At 38.9% G+C, this 26,728-nt stretch overlaps 1 protein-coding gene across 4 annotated transcripts in view; it reads left to right on the forward strand.

The window, feature by feature from the left end:
• CFAP61 (cilia and flagella associated protein 61) overlaps positions 1-26,728 on the forward strand; it is a 332,957-nt gene that overhangs the window by 258,247 nt on the left and 47,982 nt on the right. For 3 of the 4 annotated variants that reach the window (XM_019712531.3, XM_074317333.2, XM_074317332.2), the window contains exons 23-25: positions 12,703-13,030; positions 14,455-14,546; positions 22,332-22,537. The exons of the other annotated variant lie outside the window; for it this stretch is intronic. In XM_019712531.3, coding sequence (XP_019568090.2) covers positions 12,703-13,030; positions 14,455-14,546; positions 22,332-22,537 — 626 coding nt within the window. The remainder of the gene's footprint in view (positions 1-12,702; positions 13,031-14,454; positions 14,547-22,331; positions 22,538-26,728) is intronic. 4 annotated transcript variants of the gene reach the window in all.

Genomic DNA, 26,728 nt, shown 5'->3' on the forward strand with positions numbered 1-26,728 from the left:
TCTGATGATTAGTGATGTTGAGCATTTTTTCATATGTCTATTTGCCATTTTTCTGTCCTCTTTGGAGAAATGTCTCTTCAGGTCCTCTGCCCATTTTTCAATTGGGTTGTTTGCTTTTTTGTTGTTGAGTTTCATGAGTTCCTTGTATATTTTGTATATTAGCCCCTTATTGGAGGCACTGTTTGGAAAAACCTTCTCCCATTCAGTTGTTTACCTCTTTATTTTGTTGATGGTTTCTTTTGTTGTGCAGAAGCTTTTAAGTTTCATATAGTCCCATTCGTTTATTTTAGCTTTTACTTCCCTTGCCTTTGGAGTCAAATTCATAAAATGCTCTTTGAACCCAAGGTCCATAAGTTTAGTACCTATGTTTTCTTCTATGCAGTTTATTGTGTCAGGTCTTATGCTTAAGTCTTTGATCCATTTTGAATTAATTTTGGTACATGGTGACAGATAGCAGTCCAGTTTCATTCTTTTGCATGTGGCTATCCAATTCTCCCAGCACCATTTACTGAAGAGGCTGTCTTTCCTCAATTGTATGTTTTTAGCTTCTTTGTCAAAAATTGTCTGTCCATATTTATGTGGTTTTATTTCTGGGTTCTCAATTCTATTCCATTGGTCTATGTGTCTGTTTTTCTGCCAATACCATGCTATTTTGATTATTGTAGCCCTGTAGTACAAGCCAAAGTCAGGGAGTGTGATACCTCCAGTATTGTTCTTTTTTGTTAAGACTGCTTTGGCTATTCGGGGTCTTTTGTGGTTCCAAACAAATCAGATGATTTTTTGTTCTATTTCTTTAATAAATGCCATTGGGATTTTGATGGGGATTGCATTAAATCTGTATATTGCTTTGGGTAATAACATGGCCATTTTAACTATGTTGATTCTTCCAATCCGTGAGCACAGAATGTCTTTCCATTTCTTTGTGTCTTCTTCAGTTTCTTTCAAAAATGTCTTATAGTTTTCAGCATATAGGTCCTTCACATCCTTGGTTAAGTTTATCCCTAGATATTTTATTCCTTTTGCTGCAATTGCAAAAGGAATTGTTTTTTGTATTTCTTTTTCTGATATTTCATTGTTAGTATATAGGAAAGCAATGGACTTTTGTACATTGATTTTGTAGCCAGCAACTTTACTGTATTCGTTGATTGTTTCTAATAGCTTTTTGGTGGAGTCTTTAGGGTTTTCTATATATAGCATCATGTCATCTGCAAAGAGTGATAATTTAACTTCTTCATTCCCAATTTGGATGCCTTTTATTTCTTTCTCTTGCCTGATTGCTCTGGCAAGGACTTCCAACACTATGTTGAAAAGCAGAGGTGATAGGGGACAGCCCTGTCGTGTTCCTGAACGCAGAGCAAAGGGCTTCAGTTTTTCACCATTAATTATGAGATTAGCAGAGGGCTTGACATATATGGCCTTTCTCATGTTAAGGTATTTTCCTTCTATACCTATTTTATTAAGTGTTTTCATCATAGATGGATGTTGTATCTTGTCAAATGCTTTTTTTGCATCAATTGATATAATCATATGATTTTTGTCCTTTATTTTGTTTATGTGATATATCACATTGATGGATTTGCGGATGTTGAACCATCTTTGTGCCCCGGGGATGAACCCCACTTGGTCGTGATGAATAATCTTTTTAATGCATTGTTGTATTCGATTTGCTAGAATTTTATTTAGGATTTTTGCATCGGTATTCATCAGATATATTGGTTTGTTGTTTTCTTGTTTTGTGCTGTCCTTACCAGGTTTTGGTATCAGGGTAATGTTGGCCTCATAAAATGAGTTAGGGAGTACTGTCTCTTCTTCAATTTTTTGGAAGAGTTTGTGCAGAATTGGTATTAGATCCTCTTTGAAGGTTTGGTAGAATTCACTAGTGAAGCCATCTGGTCCCGGACTTTTGCTTTTGGGAAGGTTTTGGATGACTGATTCAATTTCATTACTGGTGATCGGTCTGTTTAGATTTTCCAGTTCTTCATGGCTCAGCCTTGGAAGGCTATATGTTTCTAAGAACTTGTCCATTTCTTCTAGGTTATTGAATTTGGTGGCATATAGTCTTTCATAGTATTGTTGCATGATCCTTTGTATTTCTGTGCTGTCCGCGATAACTTCCCTTTTTTCGTTTCTGATTTTGTTAACTAGTGTCTTCTCTCTTTTTATCTTAGTGAGTCTAGCCAAGGGTTTGTCAATTTTGTTAATCTTTTCAAAGAACCAGCTCTTTATCACATTAATTTTTCTTTTGTCTTTTTGTTCTCTATTTCATTTAGTTCTGCTCTGATTTTTGTTATTTCCTTTCTTTTGCTGACCTTGGGTTTCACTTGTTCTTCTTTTTCTAGTTCTTTAAGGTGTAACATGAGGTTATTTATTTGGGATTTTTCTTGTTTCTTGAGATAGACCTGTAATGATATAAATTTCCCTCTTAAAACTGCTTTTGCTGCATCCCAAAAATTTTGGTAGGATGTATTTTCATTGTCATTTTTTTTTATGTATCTTTTGATCTCTCCTCTAATTTCTTCTTTGACCCAGTCGTTCTTTGAAAGTATGTTGTTTAATCTCCATGTATTTGTGGTTTTTCCTGCTTTCTTTTTGCAGTTCATATCCAATTTCAAAGCTTGGTATGATTTCAATCTTCTTAAATTTGCTGAGGCTAGTTTTATATCCCAATATATGGTCTATCCTTGAGAATGTTTCATGTATACTAGAAAAGAATGTATAGTGTGATGTTTTAGGATAAAGTGCTCTATATATGTCAATTGTGTCCATTTCATCTCATGTGTCATTTAGGTCTGCTATTTCTTTATTTATTTTCTGTTTGGATGATCTATCCATAGCTGTCAATGATGTATTTATGTCCCCTAGTATAAATGTGTTTTGGTCAATTTCTCCCTTTAGTTCTGTTAGTAGTTGCTTGGTATATTTCGGTGCTCCCTGATTGGGGGCATAAATATTGATGACTGTTATGTCTTCTTGTTGTACAGTCCCCTTTACTATTATGAAATGTCCGTCTTTGTCTCTTGTTATCTTTTTCACCCTGCAGTCTGTTTCATCTGATATCATTATGGCTATACCTGATTTTCTCTGGGTACCATTTGCTTGGAGTGTCAATTTCCACCCTTTCACTTTGAGTCTATGCTTGTCCTTGTAGCTGAGATGTGTCTCTTGGAGACAGCATATGGTTGGGTTTAGTTTTTGATCCAATCTGCTACTCTGTGCCTTTTTATTGGTGAGTTTAATCCATTTACATTTAGGGTGATTATTGATATGTGAGGATTTCCTGTCATTCTATCTTTAGTTTTCTGGTAAGGCTGTGTCTCCATTGTTTCTTTGCTTTTGTTCTCTATTATTTCTGTGTGGTGGTATTCTATGATGTTTCCCTTTGTTTCTTCTTTTATTATAGCATATATTTCAGTTCTGAATTTTCTTTTGAGTGGTTACCCTTAAGTTTATATAAAAGAAAGTTTGATATTTAGAGTATTCCATTTTCTTCAGCATGCTTACTTTCTCCATTCCTATATTCCGGTTCAGGCCTTTACTCTCCCCGTTTTCATATTTCCGTTGCCACAAATTGTCCCTTTTGATGGTGGTCGAATAGCCTCCTTTTGTATTTCTTGTAGTGCAGGTCGTGTATTAGAAAATTCCCTCAGCTTCTGTATGTCTGGAAAGGTCTTTATGCCTCCTTCATATCTAAAGGATGTCTTTGCTGGATATATTATTGTTGGCTCATAATTTCTCCTTTGAATAGTTTGAATATTTGGATCCACTCCCTCCTGGCTTGTAGAGTTTCTGCTGAAAAATCTGATGATAATCTAATGGGCTTTCCTTTGTAGGCTACCGTCTTCTTTTCCCTGGCTACCTTGAGGATTCTTTCTTTGTCATTGATTTTAGACAGCTTCAGTACAATGTGAGAAGGCCTGTTGGGATTGAGGTAATTAGGTGTTCTATTTGCTTTTTGGATTCGAGGTTCCAGTTCTGTCCACAAGTTTTGGAAGTTCTCAAAGACAATTTGTTTGAATATATTCTCTGTTCCCTTCTCTCTTTCTTCTCCTTCTGGTATGCCCATTATTCTTATATTGCTCTTTTGATGGAGTCAGAAAGTTCTTGTAGATTTCTTTCATTTCTTTTAAGTTTCAAGTCTCTTTCTTCTTCCATCTGTGTAATTTCCAGGTTTCTATCTTCAATGTCACTGATTCTTTCCTCCATCTGGTCAACTCTACTACCTAAGGTGGTTATTTCATTCTTAATTTCTTCTACTGAGTTCTTAATCTCCAGAAATTCTATTTGGTTCTTTTTTAAAATTTCAATCTCTTCGTAAAATGCTCATGCTGTTCTTTTATTGTGTTTCTGAGTTCATTCAACTGCCTTTCTGTGTTTTTTTTGCATCTCGTTGAGTTTTTTCAGAACTACAATCTTGAATTCTCTGTCATTTAAGTCACATACTTCCACATCTTTAAGTTCCTTTTCTGGAGACTTTTCACTTTCTTTCTGAGCTGTCTTGTTGCCTTGGTTATTCATGGCAATTACTGATTTACTATTTCTCTTCCTAGACATCTACAGGAGTGGCTTCTACAACAGGTTGATAGGAAGAGGTCTTTCTTTATTTTCTAGTACTTGTTGGTAGAATGTTTTATTTTCTCTCTGACTGTAGCCTTTTTTTTTCTCTCTCACACGATAGAGCTATGTTTTCTCTGCACTATTTCAGCTTCTCACACAATGGGGGGATTCCCTGGGATTCAGGCTTCTGCTCTGTTAATAGTTCGCCTAGGTCACAGGGCGCAGTGTCCCGCTGGGTATGCGGATAGCTTTTGATGTTCCAAAGCTGTTCCATCTCCAGATTCAGAGCCCGTATGTTTCAGCAGTTCTGTTTACTCCTGCAGGGATCCGCCAGATAGGTGGGGCCAGGGGCAGGATGAGTTGTGAGAGGTGGCCCAGAGCAATGGCATTGACCACCACCACAGCCGGTCCTGCTTCCATAGCTCCCTCCCCTTTGCCGGAACTAGTTGGGCTGCGAATTTGTGTCTGTGGTCCACAGTTCTCAGAATAGCAAATATTCTGTTCTTTTGCTCTGACACTGCTACTGTTCTGTTTCTAGCACTGGGCAGGTGGGGGTGGGGTGAGCTCTGGGAGGGTAGGGAGGGGGCGGCTAGTCTCAGTGCCTAAGGCTCCATTCTCTGTTAGGCAGTGAGGGCTTAAACCACCATTTTCAGCCTTCTTCCCTCAGTCTTTTCTCCGAGGTCTCTGCTGTGAGCGTTGGGTTCAGCCGTGTTATATGCTGCCCCCTCAGCCCTGTGTGCCATAAACGGAGCCCTAGCAGTCCAAGTTCTTCCCTCTCCCGCAGCTGCGGTAGTTCCAGGAAGCAGCGAGCTTGGAGCACTGAGCTAGGTCTGCATCCTGCGCCCATGCAGCCCCGTGTCCGCACTTCTCCCTTCCCTCCTTCCCCGCTGGCGCGATTCGCCCACCTTTAGGTGAATTCAGTAGTGGGCCTCTTCGTCTTGCCTGTCTGCTGTGCAGGGAGTCCTTTGTGGAGTTATTGTTGTTCGATTAGTTGTAAATTCCAGAGGAGCTTTACAGAGGCTCACTTCACGCCACCATTTTGATGACGTCTCCCTGATATCCTTCTTATGTTTACTGTTTGCATGGTGTATTTTTTCATCCACTTACTTTTACTTACCTGTGTCTTCATATCTAAAATGTGTCTCTTGTAGGTATTTTAAAGTAAAATAGATTAGTATTTTTATTACTGCATAAAAAATTAGCACAAACTTAGCAGCCTGAAACAGTATCCATTTGTTAGCTCATAGTTCTGCAGGTCAGCTGTCATGGTGTGGCTGGCTTCTCTGCTCAGGTAATCTCAAGGCTAAAATCAAGGTGTCTCCCAGGCTGCACTCTATCTGGAGCTCTGAGTTGTGGTAGAATTTAGTTTTTTGTACCTGAGGACTGAGGTCCCTGTCTCTTTGCTGGCTCAATGCTTACAGGCCATCCACATTCCTTCCTACATGGCTCCTTCCATCTTCAAGAGAGCAACATAGAATCTCCATCATGTCAATTTTCCCTCACACTTTGAATCTCCTTCTTCAGGAAAAGCCTGGTCCCTTTTTAAGGGCTTTTCTGAATAGGTCACATCCACTGAGCATAATCTCCCTTTCTTAAAGTCAGCTGTGCCTTATAATATCATCTAATCAAGTGGTTACCTCATCATATTCACAGTTCACACCACACTCAAAAGGGGGGGGTGGGAATCTTGGGGACCAGCTTAGAATTCCACCTACCATATGTTTTTTTTTTTATCCTTTCTGACCATCTCTGCATCTTAATTGAAGTGTTTAGACCACTAATTTTTAATGTAATTATTCATATGGTTAGATTCAGGTCTACCATTTTATTATTTGCTTACTGTTTGTATTTTCTACTTTTTGTTATTCTGTTCCCCCTTGCCTACTTTTAAAAAGTACAAGCACTTTATATATTCTATGTCAATTGGCTTTAGAGCTATATCTTATTTTTTAGTGGTTGCTCTATGGATTACAATACACATCAGCAATCTTTCACACTCTAGTTAGAGTTAATATTGTACCATTTCACATAAAATATCAAAGCCTTGCAACCATACAGGTCACTTCTTCCCACTCCATGGACATCCTGTTTTGTTATAGTCATCATGTGCATATACCTACATTCAAAAACCAACAAGACATTATTGTAATTTTTGTTTTAGATAGTTATATATATTTTAGACACTTAAGAAGAAAAATAGACTTTTATATTAACCCAGATATTTTCCAATTTTTATTACTCTTTCTTCATTTCTGAAAATCCAAGTTTCCCTCTGATTTAATTTCCCTTCAGCCTGAACAACTTTCTGTAGCATGTACAAATAATTGCAGAACTGCTGGCAACAGATTGCCTAGTTTTCCTCTATCTGAAAATATCTTTATTTTGGCCTTCATTATTGAATAATAGTTCCACTGGCTATAGAATCATGGGCTGACAGGGTTTTTTTTTTCAGCACTTTGAAGATGTTTCTTCATCTTCTGACAACCATGAGTTTTGATTTTAAAAATCTACAGTCATTCAAATTGTTCCTGTGTATTTAGGATGTCATTTTCCCCGGATGCTTTCAAGATTTTCTCTTTATCTTTGGTTTTCAGCAATTTCATGCTGGGGAGATTCTCAAAGCGTGGTTTGAGGTGTTTATGTCTCAAAGCACGGTTTTCTTGAATTTATCTTTTTTGGGGTTCATTGAGCTCCCTGAATCTATACATTTATGACTTTCACTTTTTAGCAAGTTTGTGGTCATTATTTCTTCCCTCATTCTTCTCTCCTTCTGTGACTCCAATTACATATTTGTTATACTTTTTTGTTGTTGTATCATGAAGTTCTAAGGCTCTGTCCATTTGTTCCAGTCTTTTTTGTTCCTCTCTCTGTGTTCTTCAAATTGGGTAATTTCTATTAATATAGCTTCTAGTTCACTGACTCTTTTCTTTATAATCTCCATTCTTCTATCAGTGTATAAAGTGAGTACAGTTCACCCTCTTAAAAAAGCTGCAAAGATTAGGGAAATTACCCTCATGTTGGTCATTGCTCCAAGTTTTTATTGCCCTACACAATCTACCTGTTTTTAAATACTCATCAGAATCCTCAGGTAATAGTTTTGTATTTTGACATTATTATATATTATTATAACATATACAATGTTATATTGTGCATTGTATTTTGTATTTTAATTATATCAATGACAGGATTAGTCTGAGGGGGTTATACCACCATACCAGAAGTAGAGCACTCTTGAAGTTAGTGTTATGTCCCCACATCAACACCTTGCAGCATCCTATCTGGTACTAGTGCCTTCTGGGCTCCTAGCAGATGGTCCAGCTTCCGACCAGGTTAGGCCCCACATACACTGGCTCTTGAGGTAGTATCTTCCTTTTCTACACAACATTCGTTACAGTCTGAAATCCTCTGCTTATCTGTGAGATTATTTCCTTGGCATTCATCTCTCCAATTAGATTGTAAACTCCATGTTTATTTCACCAAGATATTCTTAGAGCCTTGCATAGGTAATGTTTGTCTACCCATAGCTAACATCATACTCAATGATGAAAAGCTGAAAGCTTTTTCTCTAAGATCACAAACAAGACAAGGATGTCCATTGTTGCCACTTTTATTCAACATAATATTGGAAGTCCTAGCCAGAGAAATTAGGCAAGAAAAAGAAAGAAAAATCATCCAAATTGGAAAGGAAAAAGTAAAACTGTCACTATTTGTAGATGACATGATATTTTGTATAGAAAACCCTAAAGACTCCATGAAAAACCTGTTAGAACTAATAAATGAATTCAGTAAAGTTACAGGATACAAAATCAATACACAAAAATCTGTTATATTCCTTTACACTAAAATAAACTATCAGAAAGGGAAATTAGGAGAACAGTTTTACAGTTGAAGCAAAAAGAATAAAATAATTAGGAATAAATTTAACCAAGAATATAAAAGATTTGAATATTAAAAACTATAAGACATTAATAAAAGAAATTGAAGAAGACACAAATAAACGAAAAGATAGTCCGTGCTAATGGATTGGAAGAATTAATGTTGCTCAAATATCCATGCTAGCCAAAGCAATATACAGATTCAGTGCAATCTGTATCAAAATTCCAATGATAGTTTTCACAGAAAGAGAACAAACAGTACTAAAATTTGTATAGAACCACAAATAGCGAAAGCAATCTTGAGAAAGAAGAAAAAAGATGTAGGTATTGCAATCCCTTTTTCAAACTATATTATAAAATTGTAATTGAAACAGAATGGTATTGGCAGGAAAACAAACACATAGATCAATGGAACAGAATAGAGATGCCAGATATATATATATATATATATATATATATATATATATATATATATATATATATATATATATATTCTTGGCGTCTTTGCCACAAATTAATTGACCATTTATGTGTGGATTTATTTCTGGCATATTTATATATATATGGAATAGGGAATATAATGGGAATATATAATGGGAATAGGATAGTCTCTTCAATAAATGGTGTTGGGAAAATTGGACAGCCACATGCAAGAGGATGAAACTGGACCACTATCTTACACCATACACAGAAATTTATTCAAAATGGATTAAAGACTTGCATGTAAGACCTGAAATCATAAAACTCCTAAAAGAAAACAAAGGCAGTAAGTTCCTTGACATAGGTCTTGGCCATCATTGTTTGACTCTGACATCAAAAACAAAAGCAACAAAAGCAAAAATAAACAAATGGGTCTACATCAAACTAAAATGCTTCTGCACAGCAAAGAAAACCATCAACAAAATGAGAAGGCAACCTACTGAATGGGAGAAAATAATTGCAAATCATATATGTCTAATAAGGGGTTAATATCTAAAGTATATAAAGAACTCCTACAACTAAATAGCAAAAAGAAAAAAGTGCAGAAAATCTGAATAAACATTTTTCCAAAGAAGACATATAGATGGCCAACAGGTACATGAAAATATGTTTAATATCAGTAATCATAAGGGAATGAAAAATAAAAAATCACAATGAGACATCATTTCACACCTGTTAGAATGGCTATAATCAAAAAGACAAGAAATAACAAGTGTTGGTGAAGATGTAGAGTAAAGGGAACCTTTGTACACTGTTGATGGGACTGTAAATTGGTTCAGCCACTATGGAAAACAGTATGGAGTTTCCTCTAAAAATTAAAAATAGAACTACCATATGATCTAGCAATTCCACTTCTGGGTACTTATCTGAAGAAAACAAAAAACACTAATTTGAAAAGATATAGGCACCCCTATGTTTATTGCAGCATTATTTACAGTAGCCATGATATAGAAAGAACCTAAGTGTGTTCATCAATGGATGAATAATAAAGAAATTGTGAGATACATACACACACACACACACACACACACACACATATATATATATATATATATATATATATATATATATATATATATATATACATTCGTGTATAGCTTAACATAAAAAATTATTCAGCCATAAAAATAATGAAATCTTGCTTTTTGTGACAACATGGATGGACTTTGGGAGCATTTTTCTAACTGAAATAAGTCAGATAGAGAAAGATAAACACGGTATGATCTGTCTTGTATGTGGCATCTTGAAAAAAATAAAACAAGCTCATAGATACAGAGAATAGACTGGTGGTTGCAAGAGGCGGGGAGTAGGGGTGGGAGAAAGGAGTGAACTCTTTGTGTGTTTTTTTAGTTGAAATAGAATACAGTAGTACCTCGGTTTTCGAATGTCTCTTTGATGAACATTTTGGTTTATGAACACTGTAAACCCGGAAGTAAATGCTTCTGTTTTCGAGCATGACTCAGAAGTTGAACATGTCACATGGCTTCCCCTGAGTGCAAGATCCTGAGGCCTAGCTGTCGGCTGTTTTCGAACATTTCAGAACTCGTGGATTACACTGGAAAACCGAGGTATCACTGTAAAAAAATTTTTTAAAGAAGTGTTTGTCAGAATGCGTGATGAATGAGGTTTATCAGATCACTGACTCTCGATCTGCTAACCAGGGACTTTTGTTCTCCTTAATCAGAATTATAAATATAAGTAGTCTTAAATATTTGTTCAGAACATCAACGTGGCCACATGTTTCTACTTCATATTCTATCCAATGTGTGATATTTGGTTGGCATTACAGGGGCCCATGAATTGTATTTGAGAGATCTTAGATCCCATGAACAGTGTTAGATTTGCTTTTCCATCTAGTCCACAGCCTCCTATGAAACCCCAAATGTAGGCAAATTGTGAATGCCTACACCAAAACAATATAAAATAATACTATTGCAATACTAGTAATCTTTAAAACCCAGGAAAGCAAGAACTAGCAGATTTAATGTGCTACTTAACAAAAAATAGGTTTAATTAGGGAAAAAACTGGGTAGGTAGAAGACTGTACAGATGGTAAAGGGGACTTTGAACATTTTCAGGGGCTCAAGAGGTTGATGGTACTGTTTGTTTGTTTGTTTTTTTAAATATATAATTTCAATTCAAATGAAATGGCTTTTCATATTTTTATGAGTGGGAAACTTATTTTTATACAGATGGAAAAGGAGTGTAGGAGAGAAAAAAGAGGAGTAAGGGAGACAGAAAGATTCAGAGTCAGAAAGAGACTCAGAGAAGTATAGTTTTCTGTGGTTTCTGAGTAAGTATTATGAAACATAAAAAATTTCTAAAAGATTCAAAGGAAAGAAGCTACCCGGGATGGGAGTAACTGGAATGGGTTTACATAGCTAGTGAACAGAAACAGAGACAAGGAGGAAGATCCTGTTGGCTCCCTGGGGGAGAGTAAAGGACATCACAGAGATGACAGATCTGAGTTCAGCACTGTCCAACAGAACTTCCTGCGATGATGGAAATAGTCTGTATCTGCGCTGACCAATATGGCAACTAACCACCTGTAGCTTTTGAGTATTTGAAATAGGCTACTACAACTCAGGATCCGGATCCGGATTTTAAATTTTGTTTAATTTTAATTAATTTAAATTTAAATTTAAGTTATGCATGACTAGTCACTACCACAGGATCATTCATGCAGTGTTCATGGGTGTGGGGAAGGGATACAGAAGGGGATACCTTTGGCCCAGATGAGCCGATTTTTGTACAAAGTGGGTCAAATGAGGTGGATAAAGCAGGCGTGTAAAGGAAGCAGGGAGGTGGCCATGATGAGGAACCGTATCATTTTTAGCATGCTTTCAATAAGGTGGCAAACTATATTTAGGTAAAAATTAAAACGATGGAACTTATCTCAACTACTTCAACAACAAATGCAAACTTGGGTTGCTTTAATGACTTAATATTAACATAGAAGAAGATGTTCAGACGAGTATGAGAAAGCATTGAAATTTAGGCAGAGGGTGGAGGAGGCATACAGATCACTTCTAAGGAGCATGCAGAGGGCTTTGTGACCCTTCCGTGGCACAGTGTCTGGCATATAGTAGGTACCCTGTAAATATTTATTTAATGACTGTGTGCGGTACCAGAGTAGGAAGCAATAAGGAAGGAGTCCAGACATGGAACATGCTAAGGCTCATGGGGCTCTCATCCTCTCTGGGGCATCTTGCAAGGACAGGCTTTTGGGATTTAAAAGGCCAAGATTGGAGCAATCTGAAGACTCAAGATTGGATGAGGTGACCCCAAGAATGAACGTAGAGAGACCTAAGTGTCAGACACAGGAAGAGGAAGATGGGAGGAGGCTGAGATACAGCTATTCAAAATGTAGGCGAATGAGGGGAAGTGACATCTTTATGAATGTAAACCTCCTTGTGGGGAAAAAATATTTCCTCTTGTGGTAGATATTCATCACATGGCATCCTTCTCTCCATGGTTGTCTAGATTGAGTGATTTTTTTAAAAAAAAAAGGTAGCACTGGATGATCTTAATTTGTTCTTTCTACCAAAGAGAAGTGTCTTCCTCTCTCTCTCCTTCTCCCTCTCCTCCATCTCGCCCCCATCTCTCTCTCTCTCTCTCTCTCTCTCTCTCTCTCTCTCTCTCTCTCTCTCTCTCTCTCTCTCATACAGCATTATGATAAACTTTTAGGAGATTTAGATTTTTGTGTGCGTACTCCAAATAATAAAATGCCCTGGAGACTGTTGGGAAGGGAAAGAGTGATAACTGAGTAATAACGAGGTTGTTCATTTTGTAGCTATTCTTCAGCTTCTGTGAGAAAAATGTGGATTATGAAACATTTAAAGCGATCAATGATGCATGTCTTGTCTATGATGGTCGACTCGTGATCGATATGAACTTCCACACCAACGACATAGCCATCAGAGCTGCCGGCTCCCTTACCAAATTCTCCAATAGATATTACTCAAATGAGTGGAGTCACAGTAGCTTCAGTTCCAAAGAAATTGGCTTCCAACTGGCAGCAGCCATGCTCAATCTCTTTGATCCGACCCTTGAGCCTGTGACAGAGCCTCCAGCTGATCTCGACCGACTCATCCCCATGTACAAGGGAGCCAAGATCCAAGGTGTGTAGTAGGCCCCCTTCTTCCCTCTGATAAAGCCAACAGTTAGTGGGTCAGTGCTCAGGACAGCCTGTCATGTTTCTCTTGGGCTTAATGAGGAGACTCCTCTGTCCCTCAGTGGGTTTGCAGAGACAGAGGAGGGCTCCCTCTCGTTTTTTAAGCATTTATTATGGACCTGGCAGTATTATTATTATAATATCATTTGCATTTTCAGTATTTATGATGGACTATATCATAACTGTGGTCCCATTTTACATATAAACAAACAGACTGGGATACGATTAGTAACTTGCCCAGAGGTCACTGGGTGTGATGCCCTGACATCTTACCAAACCAGCATTCTCATTATAAGTTCAGACATGAAGAGACCCTTCCAAGCATCCCAGGTCTTAGTCTGCTATCTGGATGGATAAGCAAAACCATTTCCAGCTGTAAAACAGTTCACATTCATCCACTAAGCCTTGTTGATCCCTAAAGAAATCATCACGTGAGTAACACAAGATTTCTTTATGTTTAAGAGGTGAGAGACAGCTTTGAAACTTTTAGTGTCTTTGAATGTTGTAGACCTTTTACCAGGAAAATGTACATTCTTACAAAATTGTTTGTTCACTTCCAGGAGGTTGGAAGAGATTGAGCATTTGAAATAGGCTACTACAACTCAGGATCTGGATTTTAAATTTTAGACTAACTCCCAAAGCCATCCATAGACCCCTAAGGTGTCCATGACTCGAAGCCTGTAAATAGAACATCAGACTAAAGAGACAAAAGCCCTATCTATGTTCCAGTCCTTGTCTTTTCTACCTCCCTAAATGGCCTCAGAGAAGTCCTGCTCTGCTTCTCATTCTGGACGAGCCCTTAGGAAAGGTGATGGCCCTGGGAGAGGAAGAGAAGGGCTGGGTGTCAGAGACCAGAGCTAGGTCAGGTTTGTACTTCTGGGACAAGTTAGAAATATTAAAAATGTGATAATGATAGTTTTCTAAAGCATTGAACAAGAAATGTACTGATTTTCCTTATAACATTCACTTTTTAAGTATTTTTGTTACATATTGGATAAGTGAAGGGAGATGGGAAAATCACTGCAACATTTAAAGTCTCTAAAGGTCTTGGTCTGGCTTTGGCAGGTGTAGGGTAGAGTGACGGGAGTTATAAGGAATCACAAGATACACAGGATCCATTTGGCACATCTTGGAGCATTGTTGGCTATATTATGGGGTATAATTATGGGGTAGAATGGCACATTCACATTGATTTTACTAAGTAAAACCCACTATCCCAGGGAGTTCCTTGCTAATAGCAGTACGTTAGGGAAGGTGTGAGTAGCACACACCATTTGTAGGCATCTCCATTTGTCCTGTGGCACAGACATAAGCTCTGTTACCCACCTTAACAACTGAAATAAAATGTGGAAAACTTGCCGTTTCCTCTAGGAGGCATTCTTCCTGGGTCTTACCATTATCTGCATATTGCCAAACCTGCTATTCCAACTCCCTTGAAGGTACAAATGGCCCAGCCTGATTTTGTAAGTATTATTCCTGAATTTCATTTTACTTTCAAATATAACACTTTGTTTACAGGGGGGTGAAATTCTCTATTCAGAGTCTTTAGTGTAATGTATTGTTTCATGCATCAGAAGGCCACTGTGGTAGCCGGCCCCAAGATGGCCCTTGGTGACTCCCGCCTTTTGGTATTCATGCTGTTGTATGGTCCCCTCCCACACTGGATAGCCAGTGACCTGTGTAGCCAGTGGGATATTGTGGAAATGACAGTGTATGATTTCCAAGACAAGGTCATGAAAGGTATTACAGCTTCCATCTTGCACTCTCCTGGATCACTTGCTGCCATGATGTAAGGTCTCCCAGACAACCCTTTGGAGGGCTCCATGTAGTCAGGAATTGAGGATCCCTGCACCAGCCATTAGCCATTTGCCAGGCATGTCAGTGAGCTGTCTTGGAAGTAGGTCCTCCAGACCCAGGCAAGCCTTCAGATGATGCAGCCCCCAACAACATCTTGACTACAAATTTATGAGACCTTGAGTCAGAACACCCCAGCTAAGCTATTCCCAATTCCTGACTCTCAAAAACTGAGGTAATAAGTTTATTGTTGTTTTGAGCCACTAATTGATTTTTAATAGTTTTTCTAGAGCAGTTTTAGGTTCACAGCAAAATTGAGAGGAAGGTACAGAGATTTCCCATATAACCCTGCCTCCATTCACGCATAGTCTCCCCATTATCAACATCCCCAAACAGAGTGGTACATTTGTTACAATTGGTAAACCTTCATTGACACATCATTATCATCCAAAGTCTACAGTTTGCATTGCGGATCACTCTTCTTTTTAATTGAAATTTATTGGGGTGACAATGGTTAGTAAAATTACATAGGTTTCAAGTATATAATTCTGTAATATATCGTCTATATATCACATTGTGTGTTCACCACCCAGTGTCAGTTCTCCTTCCATCACCATGTATTTGATCCCCCTTACCCTCATCTACCACCCCCACCCCCCTTTCCCTCTGGTAACCACTAAACTATTGTCTGTGTCTATGAGTTTTTGTTTCTTTATTTGTTTGTCTTATTCCTTTGTTGCTTTTAGTTTTATAGGGGATCACTCTTTTTTTTTTTAAGACAATTACTTTTTTTTTCTAACTTTTAAAATTTATTTTCAGTGTGTTCTTCCAGGACCCATAAGCTCCAAGTCAAGTAGTTGTTTCAATCTAGTTGTGGAGGGTGCAGCTCACACTGGCCCATGTGGGGATCGAACCTGCAACTCTGATGTTGGCGAGCATCGTGCTCTCACCAACTGAGCTAACCCGTCACCCCAGGGGATCACTCTTGATGTTGTACATTCTATGGGTTGGACAAATGTACACTGACATGTATCCAGCATTATTATATCATACAGAGTAGCTTCACTGTCCTAAGAATCCTCTGTGCTCTGCCTATTTAACTCACCCTTCCCCTTAACCCCTGGCAATAAGTGATCTTTTTACTGTCTCCATAGTGTTGCCTTGTCCAGAATGTCATATAGTTGGAATTGTACAGTACGTAACCTTTTCAGATTGGCTTCTTTCACTTTGTAGTATGCATTTTTTTCCTCAATGTCTTTTCATGTTGATAGCTCTTTTTTTTTTTTCAGATCTGAGTAGTACCATGTTTCCCCCAAAATAAGACCTAGCTGGACCATCAGCTCTAATGCGTCTTTTGGAGCAAAAATTAATGTAAGACCCAGTCTTATTTTAACATAAGACTGGGTATAATATAATATAATATAATATAATATAATATAATATAATATAATATAATACCCAATCTTATATAAGACTGGGTCTTATATTAATTTTTGCTCCAAAAGATGCATTAGAGCTGATGGTCCGGCTAGGTCTTATTTTCAGGGAAACACAGTACTACCTTGTCTGAATTTATTTCTCCATTCACCTACTGAAGGGACATTAAGCCACAAAGTTTTGAGGTAACTTGTGATGCATCAATAGATAGCTAAAATAACCACCTTTATGGCAACATGGCAAGTAAATTGTGTAAGGTCTGGAATGTCCATGCCGATCCTGTTGGTCTCCTGCCCTCCCTGAATTACACCAGAAGGACCATCCAGGAGATGTAGAAGTATGATGGGGACATCCCTGGGTTCAAGGTAATGAAAAAGGGCACATGTGGTTGGTCAGTTGGCAAGCTCCTCAAATAAGATTATCTGACAGATGGTCCCAAACTAGTGTTTGTTATCAGCTGGGGGTTTTCTTTCTGATGTGCCATGTTTGCTTTTTTTTTTTTTTTTTTTTTTTTTTTTTTTGTCAGTGAGGCAGACACTGGAAGTTGCCAACGTAACTTCAGTTCCCATTTTCTTACCTGAATATTTTGGGGTATCAATGATATGACCAACTGAAACACATTTTTCAGATTTTCTTGAGAATAGGGTCAGCCTATAGCAAGTTCTGGTCCATGAGACATAAGTGGAAGCTTTGGAAAATTCCTCAAAAGGGGAGCAGACTCAAATTATATAGATTAATGGCCTTTGGCCCTTCTCCCTTGAGGAAATCAGACTCCCAGCTCTTTCCTGTACTTCCCATGGACTTTTAACAAGTTATTCAACTCCTCTGCATGTCTGCGATTAATAGAGATCATATATACAGTAACACTGCCTTTTACGGACAAAGCAGGTGACTGAGCACTGGTGGGTGTTGTTGTTAATCGTGGTTCCTAATAAGTAATGAAATCTGGTTCTTCCAGGGAAAGAACTGTGTTTAAAGCTTATTTCCCTTGGGTCTCTCCCAGATACTTTTAGGTATGTATTGTATATGTGGTCTGATGCAAAATTTTCTTACAAATAAAGAAAGGATTATAACAAATGATGTTCCAGTGTCTATTGCTTCATAAAAAAACTTAGCAGTATGAAGCGGTCACTTGACTCTGCTCAGATTCTGTGGGTCAGGACTTCAGACAGGGCACAATGGGAAGGGCTTGTCACTGCTCCACAGTGTCTGGAGACTCTACTCAGGAGACTAGAAGATTAGGGGGACTAGACATAATGGTTGGATCCTCTGAAGGCTTGTTATTCACCTGAGCTGGGATGACTCAAACACAGGGTGTGCTGACCAGAGCATCATACCTGGGCTGTCTGTGTGGCCTGGGCTTCCTCACAGTATGGCAGCCTCAGATTAGTCAGGCTCTAATGTGACAGCTCAGGGCTGAGTGCAAGTATCCTCACTAGCAAGTTGGAAGCTGCATTGCTTTTCATGACCCGGGCTCGAAAGTCACACAGTGTTACTTCCCTTACACCCTCAGTTGGAGCAGTCACAGCCCACCAGGATTCAAGGAGAGGGTTCATCTTGCAATGGGAAGAGTATCAAGGTCATATTGTAGAAGAGTGTGTGGGACGGCAGATACTGTCGTGGCCATCTTTGAAGAATGCAGTTTGCAACTGACAAGGCGAGGCGTCCGATGGACAGGATGAAGCCCAGATGATGTGTTCAGGGGCTGAGCACTGTGGTCATTGTAGATAAATAACTGGAGCCAAATCTGTTCCAGATCTAGAAGATACTGGCCTTGATTTCGGACGGAGCCTTGTTCCCAAGGACACTGTGATTTCCTACGTGCAGTCTCATTTATTTCTGAATAAAGCCAGAGGAGGAGCCAAAAGGGATTTTTAGATAATGAGAGTTTTAGTAAGAATGCAACTTTAATAGATTCTTTGGCTGGTGCTATGACAGTATTTGAACAGGACCCCTGACTTTAATTAACCATTCTGCCAGGTGGGCCTCCTTTTTAATTAGTACAGAAGATCTAAACAGATTTTTTTTCCCATTTTATTCTCCAAGGAAAAAAATGTAGGATAGTTCCATGGCAATCTTTTGGGGTTGTAATTAATTTGATTAAGTAAAATTGTTGCCAAAATGGTCAGGCAGTCACCTACATGTAGCCAGTTGATCAGGATGATCATTGAACAATATTTCACTAGGGAAACTAAATTACTATTCTTAGAACAAATGTAGTACCGATGAATCTTATCAGGCTTTTATACCACTCATGAATTGGAATAGTTAAGTAAGAAGTTACTTTAGTAATTCATGAGCTCTCTGAGAGGTAACCTGACAAAAGGGAGAAAGGAGACCCCAAGTCGTATACATAATAAACTAATTTACATATTCCAGTCCACATGCTTTGTTGGCTTACACACCACAGAGTAAAGAAATTTGTCACAACAAATTCTGCTTTGGATACCATTAAATTTAAAATTGTGTGTTCATCATGAGAGCTGGGAACTTGATTTCTTGCACACCAACTTTGATTAATCCTGTGTCTTTCATTTGGCATGAAGTCCAGGGCCATTTTCTAACCTTTGTCAAAATCATAAAGGAACTTGAAGGATAATTGTATTCAAGAAAAAGGGAAGGAAAAAGATACACACCACCAGAACGAGTTACTCCATTAAAATCTTAAATTCAAGATCCAGATTTCCTAACAATTTACTTATATACTTAAAAGGAAGAAACTAGATACATTCTTCAGAATTGGAAAATGTATGAAATCATCCTCATTACCCCAGAATCCCTCATGCGATGGCAGGGCCGGAAGCTGCCTTAACTCTTTAGTTGAGTGATTTTCTGGGAGGAGAGGCAGACTGCATTCTGCACTTCTCCGGATTTTCCTAATCTGTCAGCAACTGCGTAGGAATGACCTAAATAATTTAGATAGGTATGCCCGGCCCTACAAGGGTAATCTCCGTCTGAGAAACCCATCTGTAGGAGCATTGTCTTTAATGTCAATGCAAAATATTTTGATGCATTGCAAATTCCCAGAATGTTTCCCCCCAATTATGTTAACACAGTGCCAAATCTCATTAAATGGACACAATTACTACTATAGTTATGATTAGCTATCATAGCACAAGTCATTTCTTTCTCTACAGTGTTGCTGCTTTCTACGTTCTTTAAGCCCTCATAGCTATAATGTGCTAAAACATACAGAAGCAACCCAAAGATTATAATTCAATTTTTAAATTGAAAAATAAGACCAATGCCTCCCCTTCCCCCCAACAAACAGATCCATGACAAGAAGTTATTGAAAATGGTGCTGACGACACCACCCTTTTGGAACAGGCTGACATCAGAAAGCAACTGTGCTCAGACTCCCTGCTTTCAGCCAGCAACCTGCCAGGGCACCATGTCACAGTGGCCCAAGTTTTGGGGTGCTCAGCCTTGGCCAAATCATCCCCCCTAAACACAGGGTCCTTGTGAGCAGAAGGTGGAGTATTTAGTGAAACTCTGCCAAGTCAAGATTTTCTCAGCCACATGGGCAGATCGCAAAGTGTGCCCCTTGATGCCTGGGTTCCCTTCCTTAATCACTCAGTATAAGGAAATATTAAACAGGAGAAGAAGGGTGGGCCAAGATGTTGCTCTCCAGTGAACCCTGAAGAAACCTGGTGCTAAAACTATGCCAGAGCTGTTGACAGTGCCCCTCTCCTGGACCCCCACCCTACCACAAAGATAAGTGGGTGGCCCTCCGCAGACACTCACTCACCTTTTCCATGAAGGCATCCCTACTGCAAAGGGGCCTCCCACATCTGGGGTCTGAGACTAAGCTTAAAGCTGCTGGTGCCTAACTCAAAGGGCCTTTAAAGTCTTGTATTTCATCTTAGAAATGCATGTGACGAGCACATTCTTTATTTTCATAGAGCTGTGTGTATTTAATTCAGAAATAGTATTTGCTATGATGGGCTACTAAGTAAAGTTGATGACAGGGATCATTCTGTGATGTCAAGTGCCCAGCCCAGCTGCGCCTCAGTCTGAGCAGTCAAGACTTAAAGTAATCAGACCGTAATGAAAAAAAAAAAAAAAAAAAAAAAAAATCCGTGGGGTAATCTAGGACTAGAGAAATACCTGTGGCAAGAGTAAAAGGTGAAGGGATGTAGGATAAGGAGATCAGACAGTCTGCAGCCTGTGGCTCAAACTGGCTTTTCCAAACTCTTCTCCTGACAAGTCCCACCCTTCCACACTAGACCCTCCCTCCCTCCCTCCCTCCCTCCCTCCCTCCCTCCCTCCCTCCCTCCCTCCCTCCCTCCCTCCCTCCCTCTCTCCCTTCCTTCCTTCCCCCTTGCTTCTGTTTTCTATTTCATTTCTCTCTCTCAATGTTTTTCATCAAAAGTTTGGTTCTTTGCCACAGCACAGCCAGAGTATTTAAAAACTTTTAGCCATTTAGAAGTGTTATTCATTTTTTTTAATTTAAAAACTATAGATAATCAAATGAACAGAAAGAGAAACAACAAAATGACCCAGTCTCCCAACCACAGAAAATAACCATTAACATTTTGTTAAAATGTTGATTTAAAAAAGGAATAATCTATACATTTTTAAACTGCTTCTATAGTATAAAATATGCTGTGAACACATTTCCCTGTTGTGAAATACGGTTTACCGATAAGTTATATTGGTTGTGTTGTACCCCATTGTGTGATGTACCATTGTTTTGTTAGGTAATGCTTCGCAGAATTTTTTTTTGGATCCCTTTGCAGTGGAAGTGGATTTCCTCTCTGTATCCATCCATCTCTGTGGACGATGGACCTCTCGCACCACCTCTGAGGTGCCATCCCGCAACCCCTTTCCCAAGCTGTGTTTGTTCTCTCTTCCAACCCCAAACACCCTATTTCTCACACATACTTGCAGCTGGCCAAGGATTTACCTAACATCCCCCCTGTATACCTTACCTTGTGCCTTTATAATTGGCTGACTCCTCAGGGTCTTACCATGTGATATCCAAACAGCACCAGTGCTTCAATTTATTTAAAAATCCAGTTAAACCATGTGTCCTTGTTTAGACAAAATCTCCAGGGGATGTCCAGGACTAAGCCAATGTTTGGGATCAGTGTAGTCCAACTTGTCCTGGATTTCTAAATGCCACATTCAAGCTCAGAGCAAAAGCTTAAATCTATATGCACTTAGGAAAGATTTATTGAGCGTTACCATGGATTAAGTTCAGATTCTAGGGGTAAAGTGCAGGTTCAACCACTACCAACAAAACCCATGTCTGTCTGCTGTGGGTTCCGGTTTGGTTGTCTGAGCCCCTGGGGAGTGTGTCTCTGGTTGGTAGATCGGTAGCTATTAGGGGCTGAAATAGAAAAAGTGGTTGGTTGTGACACGGAATAAAACGGCATCTTTCCTTGTCATCTGGGTTTATATGGCCGTTTTAGCCAGTTTCTACGGGACATAAAGCTTTGACAATTTACAAACTAAAAAGTAGCCTGCAGAATGTGTATGTGTATTTCCCATAAACTCGAACCTTCTTCCTGGCAACAGACCTTACCAAACAGCTGAATGTCCCCAAACCCAGCTGTCAGGGAACTTTTACTTGGTTCCTTTGTTTAAGTACATTTTAAAAAACTGAAATTCTTTCTGATCACTTTTGACTATGAAGTTTTTCTCAAAATAGTGCTGTGAAAAACTAAGAAAATTAACAGTCTTAACACACTCACAGAAGGGCATAAACTCAGTTCCACATATTAGCTATGCCAGGTAATAGAGAATTGGCTGTAATCTAGCAACTAATTTAGAAACACAGAACAACGCAATCACAGTTTAAAATATCTGAGGAACATTCAGTCATTAAGTCCAAGTATGTGGTTTCGGACACACTGCTAATCTTCTGTTGAATTTAATCAATATCTGTTACTGTTATTTGCAACAAACAATAAGATACAACCTGCCTGTTATATTTGGAAAATAAATTGCTATGATAAAGTTCCCAATGTCCAAAAATGTTTCTAGTGTTGTTTTTCTGACCCACTCTCCTCCAGGGTTCAGAAATAGTAACAGGTAATGCGAAAGATGGAACTTACTTCCGAATACATATTAACAAGTATAAAATGGTGGAAACGATTACATGCCTTTCTAAGGAGCCTTTCCCTACCTCCAACTATATCCGCTTGTTTGGCCAGCATGAGCAAGTCCTCAACAACCTGTGTGCTCGGTACGAGGACCAGCTGATCACAGATCTGTACAGGTAAGACGGACTGTGCATTTTACTAAGGGGAAATGCAATATATAGTGTCTTGTGAATGAAGGGTGTGTTTTGTAATGCACCAGATAAAAAAACAGGAATCCATGGGAGAAGCTAGAGTGGCAGAGATTTTGTTTTAATATCATAAAGAATATCTGACGGCTGGCATTGGCCGGAAAGTGGAGAGTCACATGGGGGAGTGCGTGGACTCCAGATGCACCCACACATGGCTCTTGTGGCCACATACAGGCCTGGGTCCCAGATGCATCCAGCACGGCCTGCGTGCCTCATGTGGGCCCAGAGGGGATGATCTGCACGTTCCTTTGATACGGTGCTGCTGAGGACAGTGGTCAGAAGCTAAACCGTAGTTTGGGGAGCAGGATGTGGAAGCACTTGGTTCTGGTGGAAAGTCCGCAACCATGGACAGGCTGTTTGTGACCCTAGCCTTCTTTCACCTGGCTAATGCTCAAGCAGGGAAAGGCGGACATTTGTCCAAGGTGTTGTTAAGGGAATTCTGCCCTGGAAGGTTGGTTTGACTAGGTTATCTAGATCTCAGTCTTTCAAACCCTAACATACTCTTTTATCCTACAACTCTAGGAAGGCTAGAATTTTAGGGTAGAAAGCTGCTTCTGGATATAGTCTGCTGCTTAGAAAAGTTAGGAGAATTCTCCTTTATTCACAAAACACGATGATGACAGAGTTAGGATAAAATATAGACGAAGGACTTACGTCATAGAATTCCAGGGTCCTTACCACCCGGGGGTGACTGCCAGGATAGAAGCAGTCTCTCTTCCCTCTTAAAAGGTTTTTAAATTATAGAATACATTATACAAACAAAAAAGTATATAAAACATGTATGCATATTTTAAGGGTTAATAGTGCTAGAAATTTATCTGCCTACCACCTATGTTAAGAAATAATTCCTTACTTCAGGAAGTAGAAGCCCCTCTCTTATTATACCCCCTCTGTGTCCTTGGGGTAACCATTATCCGGCAGTTTGGGTTAATCATTCCCTTTTTTTCCTGTAAAGCAGGGATCAGCAAACTTTATAAAGGGTCATACAACTTCTGTGACAACTACTCAACTCTGCCATTATTAGTGTGAAAGCAGCCAGGGGCGATACATAAATAAATGAGCTATGTCCCAATAAAACTTTATTTACCAAAACAGGCGCCAGGCCAAACCTTGTTTTAAAGATATGCCACATATATACGATTTCCTAAATAATATATTAGTTTGTTTTGCCTTCTTTGAATCAATTCCGTGGCTGACTAGGGAAAGTCTACACTGCTTAGCACTTTTTGTAAGGCCCATCATAGTAATGCATGTAGTTGTAGTTCATTTGTTTTCCCTGGTATATAGTATTTCCTTATATAACTGTGTCATAGTTCATCCATCTATTTTCCTATCGATTGATATTTAAATTGTTCCCAGTGTGGTGCCATTACTAACAGTGTGGACACACCTCATTTGCAAGAATTTCTCTTCGGTGTAGTATGTGATGCTGAAATGTTCCCCAAAGTAGTTGTATCTATTAAACTTCCTCCAGCAGGGTATGCAAGCACCTCCACAGCCCAGGCAATCTTCAGTGCTATTAGACTTTAAAATGTGGCCGTTCTGGTAGTGTGAAAAGGTGTCTTCCCATGGTTCTAATTTTCCCTTTCCTGATTAATGATGCAGCTTAGTAGCTTTTCATTTGTTGATGGGCTGTTTGTGGTAGTTTCATGAAATGCCTGTTTATGACCTTTGCCCATGTTTCTTTTCGGTTGTCTTCTTACTAATTCACAGGGATTATGTGTATATTCTGGATGCATACTGTGTTGGTTATATATTCTTAATGTATCTTCTATTTTGAAGCTTGTCTTTTCATATTATGGTGTCAGTAGATATTCTTAAGTTTAACATAATCTGTTTGTCTTTGGGGTGTCTTGGGTATTTTTGTCCCTTTGCTCTTCCAATAGTTTTATATAAACTTTTCAAGCACTGTGAAAAGCCCTGTTGATTTGATTTAAAATATATTTAATCTTAGATCAATTAGGAGAGAATTGACACCTTTGATATTACGTCCAATATCATAGCATAGTATATCTTAATTTATTTAGGTCTCTTTAACATCTTTCAATAAAGGTTTGTACTTTTCTCCATAAATGGCTTGTATAATTTTTGTTTAATATGACCCAAAATGGTTTATATTTTTATTGCTATTGTAAATCTCATTTCTTATTGATTGCTGCTGTATAGTATACAGAAATGCACTAACTTTTTGTATGGTTTTGTATTCTGCAAATTTTCTAAACTCTCTCCTTCATTAATCTACAAACAATTTCCCTGTAGATTCTCTTAAACTTTCCACTTAGAAAAATTGTGCCATCTATAAATAATGACAGTTTTGTTTCTTCTTTTCCAATGTTTCTAACTTTTATTTGTTTTTCTTATCTTACTACATTGGCTAAGATATGCAGTAAAAGGTAAAATATAAGTAATCAGGGTGGCACCCTTGCTTCATTCTTAATCTTAAAGGGAATGTGTTCATTATTAAATGTATGACATTTGCCATACATATTTTTGTAGACACCCTTTATCAGGTTAAAATTTCTTCTTCTTATTGGCTTGCTAAGCATTTTTATCATTCATGGATTCTAATTTTTTTTCCAGAAAGAGTACTTACTTTCTGAAACCTTTTATATATGAGGATATTTTCCTAATGCTTTCAATTATAAACTATATTTTGATAAAGTATCAAATTCTTTAATCATAGATTTTCTCTCCTCAAAACTTTGTAGATTTGACTGCAATATTTATCTAACATAAAGAAAAACACATTTATAAAGTTACTTCATTTGTTCCTTAGCTTGTACATAGGATTTTATTTATTATTCCTCTCAACCTTACCAAAAATATTTGAGTTAGAGTATCAGTTGTTTGTTAAAGAAAAATTTTACCTGATGGGGAGGGATATGCTGAGTCTTTTCGGAACAGAAAATATTTTCACATTTGACCAAATTCAAAAGCCCCAGCTGGTTTGTTTTCCCTCAAGAAGAAGGTGATGTTGAAACAGACAGACTTATTTTGTGAGCTTGGAACCACTAGTCATGGCACAGCTGTTAACTGATGATAGCAGTAATTTAAAAAGTTAATTTGACTTGCTAAGAGGGAATATTTAGGATCGCAAATAGAATGACACTGGATATTAGGACATCCTAATTGACATCTGTAAGAAAGACACAAAGAGGGGCAGGAAAATGGTGGCTGATCATCAAAGGGGTCACTGGTCATTTTGCGGTACTGCAGGCACTGCCATGCTTCTTAGTCGCTCCCATGTGTGTTAACATGTACATGCAGCTGCAGCCACATTCTTTTCAAGTGCCGCAAAATGCTGCCATGTCCCAGTGTTAATTCTTGGCCCAGCACTGCATGCCCTGTTGTCAGATGGACTGGCAAGGTTCTTTCCAAGCAGTCAGGGTGCATGGTTTAGCTGATTTTGGCCATAATATGATTATGGATTGTTTCCCTGACCTCGGCAACATCTCTTGTTTGAATCCGGGCGAATTTCCATCCACTGTGTCTGGGGCACCTTCCTCCATGCTGGGAGGGCTGACTGCTAACCAGCCGCTCTATCATCCGCAAGTCAGGCATAACCTGAAGATCAAGTTCCTCTCCAGTTCCAAAGGAAAGCTCAGATCCTTTCTCTCCACTTCCTCCAGTCTGATCTCACCTCATCAAGGTCCAGAACAGAGCAGGCACTGGCAGTGCCACCGGGACCTGCGGCAGCCACAGGGGCAGATGCTGTGGCAGCCTAGGCATTATGAACAGTGGTTCCCGCTACATGCAGAGGGGCTTGCTTGAAGCCATTTGGGGACACGTGCTGGCGGCCAAGCAGTCAGCCACCATGACACACAGGCAGACAGCTGTCACAGGACGGCAGTGCCACTGAGGGTCTGGAGCCCAGGCTGGCTTGGATTCCACCTTTATTCTTTGTTTTCACCTTAGAGCACCAGTACAAACCACTGGCGATGAAGAAAACTGATTCACTGCTGGTGACTGCATGTGTATGCACAAGTGTGCATGCCTGTGTGTGAGAGACAGAGAAATGATCGATTGATTGATTTACCACTTTGGTGCCCATTTTTATTATTTGTTAATTTTGAGCCAACCAGCATTTAAAGTCACATAACAAATGTTACTAATTTTCCC

The sequence above is a fragment of the Rhinolophus sinicus genome, chromosome 13 (genome assembly GCF_057876585.1).
Source record: "Rhinolophus sinicus isolate RSI-liver-muscle chromosome 13, RSI-T2T, whole genome shotgun sequence".
Lineage (NCBI taxonomy): Eukaryota > Metazoa > Chordata > Mammalia > Chiroptera > Rhinolophidae > Rhinolophus > Rhinolophus sinicus.